This window comes from Schistocerca piceifrons, chromosome 8 (genome assembly GCF_021461385.2).
Source record: "Schistocerca piceifrons isolate TAMUIC-IGC-003096 chromosome 8, iqSchPice1.1, whole genome shotgun sequence".
Taxonomy (NCBI): domain Eukaryota; kingdom Metazoa; phylum Arthropoda; class Insecta; order Orthoptera; family Acrididae; genus Schistocerca; species Schistocerca piceifrons.
In genome coordinates, this window is record NC_060145.1 from 243,717,701 (window position 1) to 243,741,180 (window position 23,480).

At 41.5% G+C, this 23,480-nt stretch overlaps 1 protein-coding gene across 1 annotated transcript; it reads right to left on the reverse strand.

The window, feature by feature from the left end:
- Positions 1-5,545: 5,545 nt before the first annotated feature.
- LOC124711535 (endocuticle structural glycoprotein SgAbd-5-like) lies at positions 5,546-23,480 on the reverse strand. The gene is made up of 3 exons (XM_047241665.1): positions 23,371-23,480; positions 14,118-14,236; positions 5,546-6,069 (listed from the first exon to the last, which is right to left on the reverse strand). The coding sequence occupies exons 1-3, from the start codon at positions 23,383-23,385 to the stop codon at positions 5,793-5,795; spliced, it is 411 nt and encodes a 136-aa protein (XP_047097621.1). The 5' UTR covers positions 23,386-23,480; the 3' UTR covers positions 5,546-5,792.

The following is a 23,480-nucleotide window of genomic DNA, read 5'->3' on the forward strand; positions in this document are numbered from 1 at the left end:
AAAACCAACGTCAATGATAAACTGTAAGGACGTCAGAATTAGGAGAAAAGAGATAGTTTCATTGTTAAATTCAGAGCACATATAGGTAGACAGAGTACCATTGAAGGCTCTACAAGAGCGACGTAGACAATTCAGTAATACAGAGTTTCAAAGAAATTTAGAAGATCATTTAAAAAGGCCGAAATCAAATAACATATTCCTTCGAAATTTCTAAATTCATTTGGGAAAATGATAAACAAGTGACGCAGTTGGTGTGTGAAACAAATGAAACTGGTAAAGTAAAACAAACACATTATTTACAGAACGTTGACGAGTGCAAGAGCAGGTGCATGCGAGAATTATAAAGCAGTCAGCTTAGCAACGCATGTATTCAAGCTGATGGCGAGTGTATTACACCAAAAAATGGAAAAGTAAATAAAGGAACTGTTAGATTACGAACAGTTTGACTTTATGAAAAGTAAAGACACGAGAGAACAGTGGAACAGACTGACAGTATAAAGGGACTACTTGGGATTACGGTAATATGGTGTTGTCAAGGGTCACCAGTCGCCAGAAATTTCGACGGTTTCATGCCCGTATAATATGTTCATAAAAACGCCTGATAATGGCTAGAAGACATGAATAAACTTGATTGGCTGATGCGTGTCCCCCCTCTCCTCCCCCCCCCCCCATTCCCCCAATCCCCTATCTAGAGTGCCGTAACTAGAAATTTTAACGATTTCATAAAATCATTTTGTTCAGTGCATGTTAAATGTAACTAATCTTCGATTAGGAAAAGTTGAAGCGGAATGTATTAGTTTGTTCAAGACAGAAAGAAAGGCTTAAACTAAACTAAGACGGACACGAAGCTGCTCAAGCATAGATGGCCGTTGGGGTGTTCTATGACGTCAGAGGCAGAAACTGCGTGGACGAAAAGCAGCTAAGGCATAAATCCCAGGCGACGTTCACTGTGCTGCTTAGCAGCCCTTATTGTTAGTGAAAGTATAGTTTTATCTGTATGTGTGCTACAGACAGAATGGTCGTCAACCCCAAGACAGTTTACCAGATACTGCTGCAAAATGAGTAATCGTAATTAAGACTTTCGTGATGTACTGGCGTTCCGTGTACAACGTCTGTGTAGCCTTAGTTGCTAGTCTTTAACTTTTTTAAGCCTGACTGACGAAAAATGCAGCTGGGATTCATTACCTGATTGCAAGTGAGTTGCAGGGGTTCCACAAATCAGTCACAGAAATTAGTAATGATGGGGAAGTACTGTCTTGAATCCCTTGTATAGATAGGCAGTCCTCACGTCCAAATCTTATAACTGGCGGCCTGGCCAGCAACTGTCTGTATCTTTTTTGCGAGACTAGATAACCATTCTAAACAGTTAAGTTCATCTGAAATTCACTAATGCATTTTCTAATACACCACAAGAGTACCGTTACAGGAAGCGCATTGGAATAAGTTCTACGACAGCTGCTAATTCAGTAATCATCAACAATTAGAAAACCAAAACCAATATAGCACCAGTGTTGTGAAGGCAGAAACACCACTTTCTTTTTCAGACAGTACAATAACATACATATCTTCTCATTAATGTTCAATACAATAAACATAGACATATGGTCGTAATTTAAAAATAAACAGTAAAAGCTTACTGCATGTTCTTTGAATATTTTTTCGTTGAATATTTTTAATAAATCATTAGTAATAATTATATTTGCCGTAATGTTCATGTGTTGCGTTGACGTGACATTTTCTGCGAATTCAGTCAACTTTTCGGCGTTGGTGTAATTGGAAGTCAAGGGCACTGGATTCAGTAGACACAGTGGCGGCGTGGGAAGCTGTATGTCTCTTGTTAAGTGACTGTAGTGAAAATAGTAATGTTCAACGTTATAAAGGAAATGCATACTTCTCAGATTGTCAGAGTGCGTTTGGTATGGAGAGTCTAAGGAAAACAAAATAACTGTGTTTATTACGTAGTCGGTCGGCAGCGCGGACCAGGTGGCCCTGAAAGCGAAAGTGGATCCACAGGAGACAGCAGAGGCCTTTCCGAGTACAGGTGGGCGAGCAGTTTGTTATTATGAAACAAAGGACCCATCACATTGAGAGACGAGGTGTCCGGCGTTTAGCACTTAATGAGCGACCGCTGTAATTGGCGGCATAACTGATGCATAATTACACCTTCACTCAGTGCACGTGAAAGAACCGACAACATACAGTAGAAATTATGATCGGAGTAATAGTGCCAGTGGTGGCACGCTGTAAAATATGAGGAAACAGTAACGTCTTACTGGATCTTTCTGTTGTTCCTGTAAATCAGAATTAAACGAACGATGCTGTCGTAAAGACTGACAATGAACAGACGGGCTTTTTAACAAGTCATCAAAAGCGTAGAAAAAAGCGCCAGTGACATGACATGGTAACTAAATAGTCATGGATTCAAGAACTTAAACAGCAGCGCAGTTGGCTGAAGACCGAGAAGAAAAACTGTGATCAAAATACCAAAGGAACAAGAATTCTCTCTAGAGAGGTAACGGTTGGAAAATATAGCAGATAGTGTATCACAGGTCAAAGTGGTCAAAGAAACAAGAAATCTGTGGAGAGAGGCACGTGATTGAAATACAGCAGATTAAGCATCTCAGTTACAACTGCAAAGCACCACAGTATATAAGTAAGTATTATAATTGATATTAACATTTATATATTTAATGTAACTATCACGTCAACTAGTGAAACCCAGTTGATTCTCATGATCTATTTCATTAATGCAGTCTTAAATATTATCATTTTATTATTTATCTTAATACTGCACGAAACCTTACATTTAACTAAAACGTTAAAATGTTATGTACGCCTTAATAACCAAGATAAATTTAATGTGTCAGGTGAGAATTATCTAATGGTCAACTTAAGTAATACAGAGTTAATAATGACTGAGCACATGTAGCCGCCTTTATAATATAAAATCAATATCTACGACCGTTGTTATTGCAGCTGTTGTTGATGATAAAAACGGTTATGATGATCATGTTTGTGATAGTGATGCTAAAAAATTTGAGTATTTACTTCATTAGCAAAGCAACACTCTCATGTAGTATCGTGTTGAGAATACTGCAAATCTGACGTTGAAGGTAAAATGGGAATAAAAAGAGGAACAAGCAAATATGTATATATTACGGTATGTTGATAATTTATTTTCTGGGAGGGTCTATTTACAATTGAATGAAACACAGATATTGTGCCATACAAGTCTCGCCTTTATTCGTTGCAAGGCATTCTCAGTGGCCTGGAATATATACATACACTGGTGTCCAAAATTAAAGGAACAACTGGCCACTTTTCAAGGTTGCGTTTTTTTGCCACAAAACAGTACAAACAGGTGACAGTAAAGTAGAAACAATTATGCAGCGATTGTGGATGTGGGACTACCCTGCCAACACTATGCTGTTTGGTAAGTGCCCGACGTCATTGCTGGCGTGATGTCCGTTGATTGCAATGCCATCATCCGTGCAGAACACGATCGTACAGACATCTGTTGACAGTTTGTATGTTTATATAGTGATATCTGCGATCTGCTTTTGTGTACGTGTGTGTGTGTGTGTGTGTGTGTGTGTGTGTGTGTGTGTGTGTGCGTGTGTGTGTGCGTGTGTGTGTGTGTGCGTGTATGTTTGTGTTTGTGTGTGAGGGAGAGAGAGAGAGAGAGAGAGAGAGAGAGAGAGAGAGAGAGAGAGAGAGAGAGCACAGAGAATATGTATTCGTTTTGATATGACTAAATGTAAAAGTGGATTGATTTTGATCTTATCATTTGCTTTAGTTTACCCTCTAGTGTGTTTGCTCCTTCATCACATGGTTTTTATCAATAATGGCTTTCTGGATGTGATAGTTTCCCTGCGTTTGTATATCATATTTTCATGGTTCTTTACTCTGATTATGTTCGTATCTTGTTCCATGTTTGTAGGATGGTGGTGTGGTGTTTTAAGTACTAAGAAAACTTACAATGGTTTTTTTCATACTTCGAACCCCTATCATGTTCTTTCTACCATGTTTTAAAAATCTTGCATGTCATACCTCACAAATTTGACATTCCTGGTTGTATATTTCCGTTATCTGGAATTTGTCGCTCTTGGTTGCTGGTTGACTGAAGTTTGATTGGAGGCTCTTCGCAGTATCACACGCTATTTCAAAGCCCTGTTTCTTTAGTATATGGGTTAACTTATGGTTGTAAGTCATACTGTATCTAGTTCTTTTCTGTGTGTTGTTGCCATTGTGCATGTGTGTTGCGTGTGTTTGTGGTTTTGGGGCTTGTGAGTTTTCCTGGATTTGTATATTTTGCACGTGTTTTCTTTGTTTTGTACTTGTGTTCTGATTTTACAAATGAATAGTATCCATTGTTTCTAGCTGTCTGTGTGACTGCACTTAGTTTTTTCCTAGCTTCTCCTGTCCAGTCGATATAATGTGTGTTTTAGTGCCTCAACCTTCTGTTTATGAAGACGCTTAGCTGTGGAATGTATTACTATGGCTGTTCTACTGGTTTCATGATAATGTTTGTTATTGTTATGTCGAATAAATTTGTTTGATCTTCTGTTTCTTTTTCAAGTGTGTTTGTTATGTTCTGATGTGCTTTGTTGATTCCCCAGTGGATTTCATCTATTTTTTTCTATTTTTTTTTTACGAGACAAATAACACCACCCGCTCATCTGTGCCAATATGTGATTTTAAATTTACCATCAATCATTTTCTCAAATATCTAGTTTTCTAAATGACTGATAAAGATACTGTCTAGAGTTCCTGATATTGGGCACTCCATAAACTAGCAGATAATACTCATCAGATTGGAAGTAGTTTTGTTCTGTTGTCAGCCGGGACACACGTGTTATTCCTGTTATTGCTTATGTGGTGCGGCTGTTGTGTGATATGAGGTTTTGTTTTATAATTTCTGTTGTTTCTGTGATAGGTATGGAGGTATAGATACTTTCTACGTCGAATGAAATCAAGGATACTGTGTGTGGTACCTGTACTTCTATTTCATTCAGTTGTAATTAGACAGTTTCAAAATAAAACTTAATATAAATCTTTGAACATAGCTGCTAAGGTTCAGTGACCGTGTCAGAATTATATTGTAACAAATAAGCCCTCTGTCACAAATATTAAGTCAAAAATTTACCTGGTTTCGACGCTACTACGAGCGTCGTCTTCAGAACTAGACAAGACTCTTGTTGCAACCCTTGTCTACAGTACGAGCAGCCCCTAGCGGCTCGCCATCTGACAAGTGTTCATGACGTCGCCTTTCCGGCTGAGATCTTTTTTAATATGTGACTTTAAGTACTGCATCTTTTCGAGTCAGTACAAACTTTAATTTTATTAATGTGCTACATACCTAATGTTTTAGTACAGTTAGTCTAATTCTGAAGACGACGCTCATAGTAGCGTCGAAACCAGGTCAATTTTTGACTTAATATGTGTGTCCGAGGGCTTATTTGTTACAATATAAAACTTAACATACCGTAATATTGTGTGGAACTGAGGGTGACAGGATTAATGAAATTGAAAACCTAGAAACATATCCGAAGTAAGGATGAAAGTATATCCAATTTATTCATACGCTCTGTAGAGCTACGAAGTTATCTTTACAAAGTTTTTGCAACTGTCCAAATAATGCTCTGTGAGCATAAGGTATCATATGTCTTGTAACTGCCAGAACTTTTCATCTTATCGCTCTGACAGTAGGTGCACTTTCCCTCGACGGCTCCAGCAGCCTGTTCAGTGTTTGAGTTGGTATTATTGTGAAGGTAAACGGTGCGAGCACTCACTCAGCCGACCAATGTGAGCGCAGCATTACTTCCAATGGGCTTAGCAGGTTGTGGGAATGGCGATTCCGTCGGTCGTGGCAGCGGTGTGGCTCGCACCGCTACGGGTCCAGTGCCGAAGGAGACTCTAGGTCGGTAGCCGTTCTCGTCGGCCTCGTAGGTGACGCTGTAGGTGGCGCCTCCAGCATCCGGCGGTTGCCACGAGAAGCTGCCCAGCAGGCGCGCGCCATCACCTTCCGTGCCGAACTGCTCCTGCCGGATGCCGTTGCTCGTCTCGTACCTACGCAAGCATTGCACTTGATCACTGCTACGCACGATCCCGTGATTCATACACTGATGAGCAACAAATATAATGATCACCCCCAATCGTCAGATCGGACCCTGGCGGAAGTGCGGGCACATGACGCGGTAAGAGAAGTAGGGGGTGGTTATAAAAGAACTGCAGTTATTACAGAGATCGAGTGTAGGGTGTAACTATTGCATGGCAGCGGAACTTGGCAGATATTCTAATGCGTTAATGCGGAACCAATTTTCGCTGAAAAAGAAAATTAGCTCCAACTTTGGCAGCCAGATGCAAATCCGGCACTGTGAATGCCAGAAACAAGTATAGATATGTTTCCATATGTAATGGACTACGAACAGGACGTGGACAGAAAATTTCAAACAAGTGAGAAAAGCATAATATTGATTTTATTATTGACAGCCGTTTACACAGTTTATTCAATATGAACATCAGAAATGTTGAGGTGGTACTATACAGCGCCAGATTTGCCCCTGGTAGTCTAAATTTGAACTAAATTTTTTGTAGCGTAAACTGATTCCGCATTAGCCCATTAACATATCTGCCGATTTTCGCTGCCCTACGATAATTACAACCCACACTGGACGTGCGTGAACAGCTGCTCTTTAATTATCAAGGGAGCAGAAGTGAATGGCGAAGCATTCAAGAAGGGAAAAGCGCCACAAATGGGGAAACTAGGTAACATGAGCGACATTGACAAAGGGCAGAATGCTTTGGCCCAGCGCCAAGGAATCTGGACTTCGAAAATGGCGAAGCAGGTCGGTTGTTCAAATGCAACTGTCGTCAAGATATATGGAAAAGAGAATGAAGGAATGTGAAACTACGAGAAGGTGACAACATGATGGGCGTCTACGTATCGCAGAGCATTGAGGTCAGCGTCTTGCCTACTCTTGCAGACGTATTACATCTTTTATTTTTGTGTTTGTCCAGTCGTTTACCCAATAAATAACATAACTTTTTCGTTTATAGAAACAACCTCCCGAAACCGCCTGTGGCAGGAACTGTCAACTTTAAGCAGATGTCAGAAGAAGCACCTGCAATGCAGATTTTGTGTATTGTTTCATCATGGACTGTGCGGCTGGTCCCGGCGGAGGTTCGAGTCTTCCCTCGGGCATGCGTGTGTGTGTTTGTCCTTAGGATAATTTAGGTTAAGTAGTGTGTAAGCTTAGGGACTGATGACCGTAGCAGTTAAGTCCCATAAGATTTCACACACATTTGAACATTTTTTGTATTGTTTCAGAAACCTGGCAAAGATACATACACATTTGATAGTACTGGGATCGATTACTATTTTCACAAGAATGAAGCTGTCGAGTTCCACCTCTTTATTAATAATTTACGCAAGACGATTGTAGATTTTGAACGTACAAATTATCAGTTGCATACGTGACCTTCTACATCGATTGTTATCTCGTTTATGTGTAAATGATATAAAAAAGATGAACAACCAGGTTTGTGTCATCGATCGATAAAGTACCACCTGAATTTGCATCTTTCAATTTCAAAGTCGATAACGTTTTATAGCGAGTTCGTGAACGATGTGGAGCTACTGGACAGGTTTACTCCGGCTGACTCAAAGACAGAACCCGTTCGACGTCCATCGTTGATGGAGGAGCTGGTATTCCAAAAAATCATATTTAACAATTAATCTCCCTCCCGCAAAACCTGAGGCGATCAGTGTACCTGCATAGAAGCGAGTTCGAATATTGGACCCAAAGGATGTTACGAGGTGCATTCAAGTTCTAAGGCGTCCGATTTTTTTTCTAATTAACTACTCACCCGAAATCGATGAAACTGGTGTTACTTCTCAATGTAATCGCCCTGCAGACGTACACATTTTTCACAACGCTGACGCCATGATTCCAGGGCAGCGGCGAAGGCTTCTTTAGGAGTCTGTTTTGACCACTGGAAAATCTCTGAGGCAATAGCAGGATGGCTGGTGAATGTGCGGCCATGGAGAGTGTCTTTCATTGTTGGAAAAAGCCAAAAGTCACTAGGAGCCAGGTCAGGTGAGTAGGGGGCTTGAGGAATCACTTCAAAATTGTTATCACCGACGAAAAGAAAGTCCCATTCATGCTGTCGTTGCATGTCAACATTGTTTGGCAACATGCCACATGGGCAGCCATGTGGTCGTCCGTCAGCATTCGTGGCACCCACCTGGATGACACTTTTCGCATTTTCAGGTCGTCATGCAGGATTGTGTGCACAGAACCCACAGAAATGCCAACTCTGGAGGCGATCTGTTCAACAGTCATTCGGCGATCCCCAAAAACAATTCTCTCCACTTTCTTGATCATGTCGTCAGACCGGCTTGTGCGAGCCCGAGGTTGTTTCGGTTTGTTGTCACATGATGTTCTGCCTTCATTAAACTGTCGCACCCACGAGCGCACTTTCGACACATTCATAACTCCATCACCACGTGTCTCCATCAACTATCGATGAATTTCAATTGGTTTCACATCACGCAAATTCAGAAAACGAATGATTGCAAGCTGTTCAAGTAAGGAAAACGTCGCCATTTTAAGTATTTAAAACAGTTCTCATTCTCGCCGCTGGCGGTAAAATTCCATCTGCCATACGGTGCTGCCACCTCTGGGACATATTGAAAATGAATGTGGCCTCATGTTAAAACAATGCGCATGTTTCTATTTCTTTCCAGCCTGGAGAAAAAAAAATCAGAGGCCTTAGAACTTGAATGCACCGCGTACATCGTTGCTGCGGGCACGAAAGAAAGAGGAATTGGACAAAAATGTAGGAACACTACAAAAATTGCGTGCTTGAGCATAAATGCATACGCAGGCCAAGCTTGCAGGTTCCGCTGTTGCATCTGATCACAAATGGCACCTGTGCAATCTCTGCTATACGTTCCAAGTGTCAGTCGTCCTCAGAATAGTGTTCTGTGTAGTTGTGAGTGTATTGTGCCGGAAATAAGTGAATTCGAACGTGGGCGGATTATTTTCACTCTTATGATCGGTGCTTTCGTAACCAAGGTAGCAAAAGTAGTTCGTAGTTCGAGAGACATCGTATTCAAAATTCATACCGCATACAGGGAAAACACAAAAGTATCATCTGCCTTAAGTCACGTCGCTGATGAAAGCGTGCATTGAGTGATCGTATCAGAAGGTGATCGGAGAGTATTCTGACGATAAATAAGAGGATCGCAATTGTAAAAGTCACTGCAGAACTGAATGTCGCACTCTCGAATCCTTTCAGCACTAAAGCAACACCAAGGGAGCCCTATAAACAGGCACTGCTGCTCGAGATGGATTAAAAAATCACCCATTAGAGATGCAAATGCCCGTAATAGGAAAATGGTTCCAGTAGCAATAAAACCTGAACTATGAAGTAATGAAACACAGTCCTTGGTAATCTACCTGCAACGTCACGTTACTGCCATGGACTATATATAGCTATGAAGGAAGCGCAGTCTAGCGCGCATTTTCTCAACTTCGGGTCCGGGATACTCATGTGATTTTGGAACGACGCTACTTGCCCACAATTTGCAGTAATAGCGAATATTGCACGTATTTGCCTCGTTTTGTACACGTTTCTGCACGTTTGGGTTTTAGTAACAGCTATGATACAGTACAGGGTTATTACAAATGATTGAAGCGATTTCACAGCTCTACAATAACTTTATTATTTGAGATATTTTAACAATGCTTTGCACACACATACAAAAACTGAAAAATTTTTTTAGGCATTCACAAATGTTCGATATGCGCCCCTTTAGTGATTCGGCAGACATCAAGCCGATAATCAAGTTCCTCCCACACTCGGCGCACCATGTCCCCATCAATGAGTCCGAAAGCATCGTTGATGCGAGCTCGCAGTTCTGGCACGATTCTTGGTAGAGGAGGATTAAAGACTGAATCTTTCACATAACCCCACAGAAAGAAATCGCATGGGGTTAAGTCGGGAGAGCGTGGAGGCCATGACATGAATTGCTGATCATGATCTCCACCACGACCGATCCATCGGTTTTCCGATCTTCTGTTTAAGAAATGCCGAACATCATGATGGAAGTGCGGTGGAGCACCATCCTGTTGAAAGATGAAGTCGGCGCTGTCGATCTCCAGTTGTGGCATGAGCCAATTTTCTAGCATGTCCAGATACACGTGTCCTGTAACGTTTTTTTTGCAGAAGAAAAAGGGGCCGTAAACTTTAAACCGTTAACTTTCGGTGCATTGCGAATTTGCTGCACGAATGCGTGAGGATTCTCTACCGTCCAGATTCACACATTGTGTCTGTTCACTTCACCATTAAGAAAAAATGTTGCTTCATCACTGAAAACAAGTTTCGCACTGAACGCATCCTCTTCCATGTGCTGTTGCAACCGCGCCGAAAATTCAAAGCGTTTGACTTTGTCATCGGGTGTCAGGTCTTGTAGCAATTGTAAACGGTAAGGCTTCTGCTTTAACCTTTTCCGTAAGATTTTCCAAACCGTCGGCTGTGGTACGTTTAGCTCCCTGCTTGCTTTATTCGTCGACTTCCGCGGGCTACGCGTGAAACTTGCCCGCACGCGTTCAACCGTTTCTTCGCTCACTGCAGGCCGACCCGTTGATTTCCCCTTACAGAGGCATCCAGAAGCTTTAAACTGCGCATACCATCGCTGAATGGAGTTAGCAGTTGGTGGATCTTGGTTGAACTTCGTCCTGAAGTGTCGTTGCACTATTATGACTGACTGATGTGAGTGCATTTCAAGCACGACATACGCTTTCTCGGCTCCTGTCGCCATTTTGTCTCACTGCGCTCTCGAGCGCTCTGGCGGCAGAAACCTGAAGTGCGGCTTCAGCCAAACAAAACTTTATGAGTTTTTCTACGTATCTGTAGTGTGTCGTGACCATATGTCAATGAATGGAGCTACAGTGAATTTATGAAATCGCTTCAATCATTTGTAATACCCCTGTATTATTGTTGCTACGGATGTAAAGAGAAGTACATGAAAGGAGGACCAGTTACTTTTTGTAAGTACGTAAAACAATTGTATAACTTCAAATGTCATATTGACATAGGCACCATATAGGCCAATATTGAAAAAAAAATTGATACAAGGTGTTATAAAGTTTTGTATTGTAGAGACAATTTTAGCGTGTTTATGGGACAGGTGTTAGATATATTAGCAAGTGTGTTTATTAAACTGCCGGTCTGAATACACATATTGGTGCTATGTTCATATGCAGATAAAATTTCTGCATGACAGTCTGAGTAATTTCCTCCAGTTTGTGCAGGTTGAAACGTCCCCCTAGAAAAATTTATGAATGACTATGCTGGTAAACCTCTTACGTTATTTGATTTTCAAACACCTGAGCAAAACTGAACGCACTCAGACATTTCTCTCTTTACTTATTCTCATCAACAGTAAACTGACACACAATACATTTTTTAGCGCAATAATCCCTACAAAAGAATGGCCCTGACTAAAAATGCCTCACAAAAATCTTCGTTACTCGAACTACTGCAATACAGCGAGTGCCACTACTGCCAGCTAAATAAAAGATTCTAAATACTGAAGGCACTAACTACTAACTAACATATATATATATATATATATATATATATATATATATATATATATATATATATATATGACATCCAGTCTTACAAATTTCCTTTTTCTGGCGGACGCACGTCCAGATCGTCCCCTCTCTGGCGTCTCCCCTCCAACTGCGCAACGCTACGTGCTGTTCACATCCAACTGCCCAACACTACAATAGCGAATATTCCAACTATGCCAACCAGCCACAGACTGCACACAGCACAGTCAGTGATTTTCATACAGAGCGCTACGTGGCGTTGCCAACATAAAAACCTAAACAGCCTACTTACAAGGTCAGAAACCCTTGTGTGTGTCTAAGTATTTCTGGATGATACAATGTCATTGCCACGTCATTAATTATAACAGATTCAACAATACGAATCAGTGCAAGAGAAAACCTGAAAAGTATGGTGGTACTTGTCACTTCTTTCATTACTCCAAATTTAAGCATTGATCATGTACTTTTTTTAATGCACAGTGTATGGGTTTACTTTTCCGATGAGGTGGTGAAAAAGTGTTATTGATATTTCACTTATCAATAAAAATCAGAGGGGTAAATAAAGAAAAACTGGAACTAATAATGGACAATCAGGTGGTGCAAGTCGCTTACAGTATTACTGTATCAGTTCCATGGTTCGAAATGCCTTGTATTTTCGTGACACTTCGGCACCATTTACAGTGATATTGTGTCGAAATTAATTAGAATTGATATTCGACCACATGAATAAGTGTTGCAGAAACGTAAAAAATAGTTGTCTGTCACTTTTCATCCCTTTACTGAAAAAGGTAAACAAAGTGGTATGTGCGCTGTAATACTGCTAAGGAAAAGCACAATACCATTGCTCTTCTCTTCACATCTTTAATTCAACCTCAGTTCCTCCTATAAAATTGTTAAAAAGTCTATAAAAACCGCATACAAAGTTTAGTAGTACTCTTGAAGGGGATCTATTTACAGCGGCTACACGAACTAAAATGCGCCGTCCCAAACTCACGTGACTTTATCTGCAGGAGATGTTGCAGACAGAGTTCTCGTTCTGTATCCGAACGCTCAGTCCATAGATATTTACACTCTATGATTACTGCCAAGAGGTATCTGACCATTTTGGCTAATCAGGCGATCCACTGGTACAATATTTGTTCCCTAATGGTGATTTTATGCTGCAAGACGACGAGGTACTTGTTCACACAGCTCGCATTGTCAATGACCGGTATTGTGAGCACGAAGATAAATTGTCGCATCCTCCCCTCATAACCACATTCACCAGAACTCAGTGTTGTGGAGCCTTTATCGTGCATAATGGAAAGAAGTGTACGTTATCGTTATCCACTTCTATCGTCGTTACCTGCCACTATTTTGTAGGAAGAATAGTGTAAGATTCCCTTCAACACCACACAGGACCTGTATTTATCCAGCCCGAGATGACTAAAAGCAGCTCCGGATGCCGACTGGGTTCCTACACCGTATTAGGCATGGTAATGTACTGCGTTTTTAGTGTTTCCGTATTTACGTTCACCCTGTATACATCCAACCTACCAGATTTTACTGTCCCGCACTTCCCAAACCAGAGGATGTGCTCCGTATGCCACAATATCGTAGTCGACGAAAACATAAACCCTGTTCTTTCTTTCTTTGGCGAGTACTGGGGAAATTTTTAAGATCCACAGTGATGTCATTGGCAGTGGGTGATCAGAGCTAGTGAAGAGGTCATCAGCAATGACGACCCCAAACTTCCACTGTAAAGAGTCGACATGACTCTCTCGAGGGCCTTGTCAAATACGGCGGAGTTGCGGGTAGTTAGAGAACAGCTCCTTAAACTTGGAGTGAAAAGTTGCACATGACGGAAGAAGAAAGCGAATGATCAACCGAAAACGTTGAGAATCGAAAGTACTGAGTTGTGTTACTACAGTAGGGTGTCCAAAATAAGTAGACTGACAAAAAATATTGAGGTTCTCAACAGAATCTGCGAGGAAAGAAAATGTGGGAAATTACGATTCGATGAAGAGCAAGGCTGGGAAGACACGTGGTAAGGCGTCAGAAGTAATCATCCATGGTACTAGAGGGAGACGTGGAAAGCAAAACTTGAGGACGGAGACTGGATTGAATCCGCAGCTAATTTACAGCTTTGAGAAGTTCTACGACGAGATGAGGAAATAGGCAAGGGATAGGAAATTATTATGAACTAAATGAGTCAAAACACTGTAAACCCATCCCCTTCTCACCCTTCTCAATAAAACTGATAATAGGCTGTGTTAGCACTTTTATTTTCTATATAATCCCCATTTTGACGAATCGCATTGCATATGTTAGGGATAAAATGTCTGTTGGTGGTGATCGGAAGAGTGTTATTCAAATAAATATATGAAATTACTCCAGACTTGTTTTCTCATAATTATCTGTCTTAGTATTATGGAAATAAAATCTACAATTTTAACTAGATTTATTGAAACGTTTGTTTATGCAGATAAGGTGGGACAGCCTGCGACGTACCTCCAGTGCCATGGTTCAATCCCATTGAAATCGTTCTCCAGCCCGAGGATGGTGGCATCTCTCGGATTAAACTGCGGTGCTGCAAGAACTGTATTCATCACCGCAGCTACCAGGAAAAGCTAGAAAATAAACAAAAATTTGATAAGTAATTGACAGATGGAACTAGTGACTTTTCTTCTCCTCTACCTTTGATGGACTGATAAGAGATATCGTCATGAGGTTTTAATTATTCCTTCGATTAAATTTTTGTCATCTTCATGCAACGCTACCACGATCAGCCACCTTTAAAACTTATATTTATAAAGGAGTTTAATGTTTTTGCGATAAAATAATTTTAGATAGTGGGCTGCGTCATTAAAACAACTAAACAAGTGAAATCGATCTAGTTTCGTCCGACTTGCTGCGGTACTCTTCAGGTGAATATGAAATCGAAATTGATGCAACATTTAGTTAGTAACATGAGATCATGAAATCGTCTTCAGATTCAGGTAAAAGAATCTCGCGTTGGCTGGTGCGTAAGTTCGTAGCGTTCTTGTTTTGCATGTTGGTATTCCGTTTGCTGTGGTATATTTATCGACAGTCATTTTTTTGTAGTTCAGTGTTGCTATTTCAGTTTTCATATTCTCATTTTCTCACTAGAAGAGCGGAGCTGTGGATGCTAGAAAATGGGATGCCAAGTTGAGAAATCGGATGATTTCCGATATATTCTTCTGCCGGAATTCAGTAGCGGGGTGAAAGCAGCGGAGGCAGCTGGATACATTTTCGCCGTGTATGAGGATAATGGTATTGGACAGGGAACCGTAAAAAATGGTTCTCTCGTTTGAGGAGGATAGTTTTGACATTAGTGGTTCTCCACTTTCAGGAAGACCTTCGGAGTGTCATGAAAATGGTTTCAACGCATTAATCCACTATGATCCACGTCAGTGTACTCGAGAAATGGTATATGTGATGAACAGTGATCATTTCACCATCGCGCGATATTTTTATGCAACAATGAGGGTTCAAAAATCGGATGTATGGGTACTGCATGCTATGAGCCGAAATCAGCAGGTGGCGATATGGTTATCTGTGCTTGCTTGTCATTAGTTGTCTCGTGACCAAAACAGACCATTCCCACGCTGTATCGTTACTGGTGACGATAAATTGTGGAAATTGGGAATTTGTGGTAAGTTCTATGGGACCAAACTACTGAGGTCATCGGTCCCTAGGCTTACACATGACTTAATCTAACTTAAACTAGCTTCGCTATGGACAACATACACACCCATGCCCAAGGGAGGAGTCGGACCTCCGACGGGGGAAGCCGCACGAACCGTGGTAAAACGCCCAAGACCGCACGGTAACCCCGCGCGGTGATAAATTGTGCGGGTACTGGGAGATGAATAATCTTGCACAGGATAGAGTAGCATGGAGAGCTGCATCAAACCAGTCTCAGGACTGAAGACCACAACAACATGCTAATACAACAAAAATAAAGAAATGTTTGATTTCAGACAAAGCCTCATCGCCGTGTAAAAAGACCTGCGTAGATCCACAAAAGATATCGCTATGCATCTGGTGGAAAAGGAACGATGCGGTGTACTATGAAGTGGTTCCTCCAGGTGTACCTGTCACTGCCTACATTTATTGTCAGCACCTGAGATATCTTGCAGACGTAATCCAAAAACAACGACCAGGAAGAATGCGTGAAGTAATTGATGATACTCCACAATGACGACCGCCTGCATCTACTAGACAAAAACCACTATACAGGTATAGGTGTCGGGTTGCGAAGTCGTTCCACACCTACCTCATTCACCTGCTCTTGCACCCTCAGATTTTCACTTTCAAGGACCTTCATTCCCGGAGGAAAACGCGCTCCTAAAAAGATTGACGACTTCCTCGCCTCTAAACGACGTGATTTCCAAGGTCCTGGAGTCGGAAAGCTAACACCGCGTTGGCAGACTTTTGTTAACAGCGAAGGACTAAAATCTTTGTTAGGTCTCTCTCTCTCTCATGGTATGGAAAACGCTACGAACTTATACACCAGCCTAAATGATAATGAAACTGAAAGCTCCAAAACTACCTGCAGGCATTAAGGTAGTATACACGCATCAAAAAAAAGTTTTGCATCACCTCAGTTCCCAGAAGATAGATGTTAACTGTGGATATTGTTTCACAGAGACAGTCCCTTTGACTGTTCAGGGATGTCACTGAATCTGCCAAAAGATGTAAACAACTTCGGATCCGACAACCGATCACTTCCAGTCATTCCACCAGGAAGGAGGTGCACAGCTCGTGTTGTCTGTAGTACAACCATGCCCAGATGGCCAATACCGCGGTTAGATCGCGTCCGCATTGTTGGTTTGTGCCAGGAAGGGCTCTGCACAAGGGACGTGTCAAGTCGTCTCGGAGTGAAGCAAAGCTATGTTGTTCGGACATTGAGGAGATACAGAGAGACAGGAACTGTAGATGACATGCGCCGCTCAGGCCGCCACTACTGCAGTGGATGACCGTTACCTACGGATTATGGCTCTGAGGAATCCTGACAGCAACGGCACCATGTCGAATAATGCTTTTCGTGCAGCCACAGGACGTCGTGTTACGACTCAAACTGTCCGCAGTAGACTGCATGATGCGCAGCTTCACTGCCGACACCCAAGGCGAGGTCCAGCTTTGCAACCACGACACCACGCAGCGCGGTGCAGATGGCCCAACAACATGCCGAATGGACCGCTCAGGATTGGCATCACTTTTCTCTTCACCGATGAAAGTTGCATATAGCCTTCAACCAGACAATCATCGGACACGTGTTTGGAGGCAACCCGGTCAGACCGAACGCCTTAGACACACTGTCCAGCGAGGTGGAGGTTCCTTGCTGTTTTGGGGTGGCATTATGTTGGGCCGACGTATGCCGTTGGTGATCATGGAAGGCGCCGTAACGGCTGTACGATACGTGAATGTCATCCTCCGACCGATAGTGCAAGCATATTGCCAGCATATTGGCGAGGCATTCGACTTCATGGACGACAATTCGCACCCCCATCGTGCACATTTTGAGGAGTGGGACAATCTGGACCAACTGTGCCTTGATGAACTTGTGGATAGTATCTCACGACAAATACAGGCATGCATCACTGCAAGAGGACGTGCTACTGGGTATTAAAGGTACCGGTGGGTACAGCAATCTCGACCACCACCTCTGAAGGTCTCGCTGAACGGTGGTACAACATGCAATATGTGGTTTTCATGAGCAATAAAAAGGGCGGAAATGATGTTTATGTTGATTATTCCAGTTTTCTGTATAGGTTCCAGAACTCTCGGAACCGAGGTGATCAAAAACTTTTTTTGATGTGTGTGTTTAATATTTTACATGACAGGTCTGGCCTGTTTCGGCTTAACTGCTATTCTCAAGTGACCTTTGAAAATAAGAGTGGTAAGACAATTTGTACGTAAATCGTGGCTGTTCCGTGTTTAGGTTTGCACTGGCTCTTATATCTAGTTGAAATGCAAATAATAGACATAAAACAGCCAGGATTTGCATACGGACAATCGTGTCAATGTTCTTTTCGAAAGTCACTTGACATTCATTACCAATTACGCCGAAACAGGCCTGTCGTATAAAATATTAAATGTGTTACCTTATTGCAGTTAGTTTCGGAGCTTTGATTTACATTATGTCTTTCAATGATGTACTATGCTACAGACCCAACGGCACGTAAAACACGTAGATGATGATGACAGATAGGAGGCTGCAGACCCCATTGCTTGCAGATAGCCTAACAACTGTACTCTTATTTGCGGACAACGAAAACAAGCTGCCCGTCCTACGGACAGATGAACCTCAAGAGCCTCAAACAGCACTCCTCGATTTTAAATTTAAACCAGGACTTTGGCGTAATATATGGTGATCAGGAACATTTCGCGGTCACCTTTCTTCCATTTTCTGGCCGAATGCTCTCAGTGACACTTTCTTAATCATCCGGCTTCTATCTTGCTAACTCCCGAGTGGACTAGGCAGGTTTAAACAAAAAGAAAGATTTTGTTGCCATCACTAGATATAAAACTGGCCATTAAGACTAGAATCACTCCAGGAAAAAATTTGCTAAATATTGGTAGAAAGGGAGAAGAGTTCGCCTGCAAATGAATGTTAAGGGTTCCTCTAACATTTCGGAATGGTATTCTGTCTGTTACGGAAACTTCAGATAGAAAATCTCTTTTCAAGTCATCACTGTAGTTCTTTTTACCGTACCTATGACTACTGCTTTTGCCTCTGATTGGTAATGGCTAGAATGGTGTGAATAATGTCGTCTGCCACATACGTACATGGTTCATCTCAAACATAAACGCAGGCAGCCAAACACTGTGGAAAGGTCACAGTGTATGCAACGAACATATCCAGGGTTCCCGGAACAGGTTTTTGCACAAAGCCAGAAGGTTCACTTACGTCGCACGTGGAACATCGTGAACAAGAAGAAAAAGAAGAGCGAAAATCTTGGCTTTCACACTTCAATGTAAAAGATATTGACTTTCGAATTACGAACATAATTCATGATTTACTTGCAGCAAGTGATGCAATGTTTTCTTTAAATGAGTCGGTACCTTCACCTTCCTGTCAAAATCGAGGTCATCCATCTCCCACCCCGTCCCTCCCCCATCTAACTTCCGACATTATATCATGTGTCGACAAAGTGTGTAGTTCACAAAACGTATGTTTCTAATACTGTCTTGTGTCCGTGCTGTTTGGAACAACTGGTGCTGAAGCTGGTGTGCTTTGTAGCTGGACATTCCGAGCGTCTTACGTTTGTATCTGCTTCAACAGCAACGGTATTTTCCTCATTGTGTGGACTACAGTGGGACCACCTAGGACTAATGACAGCAACAAAGTGTTAACTGAAGAAGACAATTAATGCTCCTGTAACTACACTGATGAGGGAAAACATAACCACCTGCTTAATAGGTTATTTGTCCGTCTTTGGGAAGAAATACATCACTGATTGTGCGTATCAGTGATCCGACACTTCGTTGGGACGTCTGTGAAGGTGTGTGACATTGGATGTCTATGCACACTTCACGTAATTCGCCTAAATAACGGGCCGGTGATTTATGCACGTGGAGATGGCGCCTGATAGCGACCCAGATAGATTCCACAGGATTTACATTAGGTGAATGTGGTCGTTGAGACATCAATGTGAGTTCACCACAATGCTCCTCAAATCACTGTAGCACGGTTCTGGCTCCGAGACACGGCCAATTATACTGCTGGCAAACTGCACCGCTATCAGGGAAGACATCAAGCATGAAGGGATGCAGGTGGATCGCAGCTACCAGCGTGTCTTCGATTAATGCCACAGGTCCCATGCAAGCGCAGGAGAATGTCTCCCGTAGCATTATACTGCTCCCACTAGCGCGCGTCCGTGGCGCGCTTTACGTTTCGAGCAGTCATTCAGCTCAATGAGGGCGTTTGTAGAGATGACCGTCAACCTATTGTACCAAAAATATGATTCAACCGAAGACCGGACATGTTTCCAGTGATCGACGGTCGAATCCAAATGGTACCGTGCCCACTTCCATCGAAACTGATGATGTCGTTGGATCAACATGTGAAAACTATATATAGTTTGCTTCGTAGATCCATGTTCAACGATGTACGATAAACGGAGTGCTCCGAAACTCTAGTGCGTGCATCAACACTGCAATCGTTCGGCGGATATGCCACAGATCACCATCTATCCTACTTTAGCTAACATATAAGCCTCCGAAACCCACGTTCGGTGAAGAGTCGTGGACGTCCAACCATTTAGTGCCTAGCGGTAGTTTCACTGTCCTACCTCCTTCCGTAGATGCTCACAACAACAGCACGTGAACATTCGACAAGCTCCGCCGTTTTCGAGATACTCTGCGTAATAATAATTTGCCCTTTGTCAAAGTCGCTTATCTCAATGAATTTCCCCATTTTCACTTCTATCTTCGCTACGCTGATCCCCCGTCTGTGTCTGCTGCGCTTACGTACTTTTGCTATCGAGTCACGTGCCTGGAACGTCACCAGACGGCATACAACATCGTGGCTGATAGCGGTCATAATGTTTTGACTTATCAGTGTAAAAGTGGCATTAATTACAAGAAGTGGCATATTAAATCTAATTCTCCCATAATGCTGTGCAATTAAGAAGCAGAGGACGGGTTAGTAGCTAACCGGCAAGGACAGCAAGGTCACAAAGTTTTTTACTGGCGTGAAATTAGAAAGATTAACTAGACACAGGAATCATGTCACACTGAAGGATCTCTGCCGTGCGAGATGTCAGAAGAAATTTTTAAGCACTTCTTTCAAATTCACCGTTAATATCAGTTATTTTATTTTATGAAGGAGGCAATTAAAAATTATGGTAACAGCGTTATTCATCTGTTTTTGAGGAATCGTAATTTTCCCAACAACTGAACGTCATTTTATCGAAATATATTCGCTCAAACAAAAGACCAACTCAGGTGAATATGTGGTACACGGTATGTCATTTGAGCGAAACTGTATAGTAAAATGACATACAACTTTTGTGCAAAGTATGGTTTTCAAAAATATTTATAAGTGGTAATTTATCGACTTCCTGAAAGCCCAGGGATTGTTACTCCACCTCTAAACTGTACCTTAAAGGAAAATGGTGCATGTCGTATCTTAATAATAACCGAATGTTTAAAAATACTGACTTCTTATTTTTACACAACTATTGACAAACTTTGCGACGTCAGATATATATAACTTCATATTTTGTTGTTACTTCTGCTACCCACGAGACAGGTATTTGTAATGTCGCAGTTCTATAAAATCGTTATTGTTATTATCTTTCTGTTCCAACCTAGATCTGAAGACGATCTCTAAGACAGTTTGAGACGGGTTGAAAGGTCTCCGTTGGATTCCTATCATGCTAATTTCTTAAATCTGTTGTCATTTACGGCATACATTCCACTTCTAAATTTACTGTGGTGTTTCTGACTATCTGGGAGGAGACTGAGCAGTGGAACATGTTACTTTTACACATAACCAAGAACGATCTGTCGCACTACTACACTTTAAAACACAATTTATGTGTAATTCATGTCACACAGTCTCATACGGAACCTACATCCGCTTTCTTTTATATACTGTATTTGATAAGATACTGTCATCCCCCTTCCTTTCTATGTGAAAGGACGAATGAGCAAACGTATTTCTAGTAGTATGCTCGATGGTAGCAGACAAGCCGGTCTGCTAGAGAATAGTAGGACCAATGTTGGAACAGGTAGCTATGCTTTCTAAAAGGAAAGAGGTTTCTATTCTTGGTATGGTCCTGTCCGTCCCTTGTCATGTTGGTATAGGAAGCTGCCTCTCTGGTCACTTCTGTTTGCATCTGTGAAGCACCCTCGGTAGGGGCCCACGCCAGTCTGTCGGCGGCGAGCGTCTGAAGTGGTAAGATTTTCGGCTAAGCGCGACTCTACTAAGTCCATAGGACAATGGATTTCTTAAGTTCAGCCTAACTGAAAATTTAATCGCCTTTATTTCAGGTTTAAATTGCAATTCAGTGTAATTCGAGTGTGAAGTTCAGAATATCTTCCAGTAGTTGCTGTGTCACTACTTTGTGAGTAAAGTGGAACCACATGTTGATGATCCGTAACTCTAACTAAGATCATCAATCTTAAATGCGAATGTGCGTGAGATTTTAACGTCTCGTCTTGACAATATTTTTCAATATAGCAACTTTTCTTTATGTTCAACCCACGTGGGGTGTACTTTGTGAGACCAGTACCACGTGCTTATACAATTGTTTGACCCATCAGGTTAACAGTAAGACGATAGTAACCAGTCTGAGGTTTTTCTTTTGTAAATTGTGTTTTGAAGTAATTTGTTTTAATTATCAAAATTATTGTGGAGGTACACTCTTTGTGTAAACCAAGTTGACCACGTGAAGCATGTGGTGTAATCATCAAAGTTGCCTTCAGCTATTCTTTTCGAGAAGATTTCACAGAGGGTTAGTATGAATTTAGTATACCAGTGTGTGGTAATTTCATGACGGACAGGATTGCGCTACGAACGTAACTTCTTTCGGTGAAAATTGAATTGGTTGGTTGTGGTTAATTTCCTCTTGCATATGTTTCAACGTTCTTTGTGTGTTATTTTATGAATGTAGTGTTGTATGCAGTCTCCCAATCTTGGCTCCATATTTGATGTGTTCCATAACATTACAAACTCACATTTTCACAATCCTAAATAAGGCACCAGTTTAGTTTTGAATCAAGTTTAATATGCTGAAATTTTAACGGAACAATGAACAATATAAACTGATTTATTTATTTTTATTTAAATTATATATATATATATATATATATATATATATATATATATATATATATATCTCACCGGTTGCCGTAAGATGACTATTAAAAGATTATAATTAATGTTAGTCTGGTTGGCAAGCTAGACTGGATACCTGGTGAAACAGATGCTCAGTAATGCAAGGTTAACTTCCCCAGATAGCTCACAGTTTTTAACCCGCTTTTCTTGTATTGAATATCAGCACCGCTTTCAGAACAACTTAATGCATCAACGTTACAAGTTAGACGATAGATAAAAAGTTGTTACCTAGATGCTATTTGTTTATTAATCAAGATAGGATAGGATGTGTAGGACCTGTAGTTTGGCCTACAAGATCACCTGCCATCAACTCTCTAGATTATTCTATTTGGGATCAAATCAGAAGTGGAATGTATATCTTTCACTCTGGTGCGGTTGGAGACCAGTAACAGAAAATTTTCCATGGTCTGTCAATACTTACAAGGTGCTCTCTGAGCAGCTGACGAATTAATAACTCACTGCAGAAAAGAGAGAAACATTGCATCCAAAGGCAAGGACGACACGTGGAACGCCTCCATGAAATGGCACCGTTGTACAGTACTTTGAAGTACTCAGCCTTAGTGTTATCCACTAATATTTGTGGCCATTTTGAAAAATCTCTTAATTACTGGATTACGTAGCATTATTTTTTCACCGTTTTCGGTAGCTGTGAGGTAAGTCGTTTAGTGGTAAACATCATTAATTATTTGAAACAGCCAAATATGTTGGATAGGTCTCAAATAGTTCTATCATGACACACGTTACAAACTGTGTAAATGACATTCTCATTGAGGTAACCGTGCTGATAGTAGAATCGTGAGTGAAGTAGCTTAACATTATGCAAGTAACAGTAACGCACAACGCTGACATAGTAATGGCTGTAGAACTAGAATATACATTCCGATGACTCACCATGGTGAAGGCCATTTCAACAGCGAAGACAGTGTCCTGGACGTCCCTGGAGGACTGGTGCCTTCCGAAGCGCGCGCTCTGTTATGTAGGTCCTCGGCTGGCATCGCCCC

What these genes read in the sequence shown, in the direction of transcription:
- LOC124711535 (XM_047241665.1), bottom strand. An exon ending in ATTGAACCATGGCACTGGAG is followed by an intron (nt 6,070 to 14,117) that starts GTACGTCGCAGG and finishes ATGCTTGCGTAG; the next exon opens with GTACGAGACGAGCAACGGCA.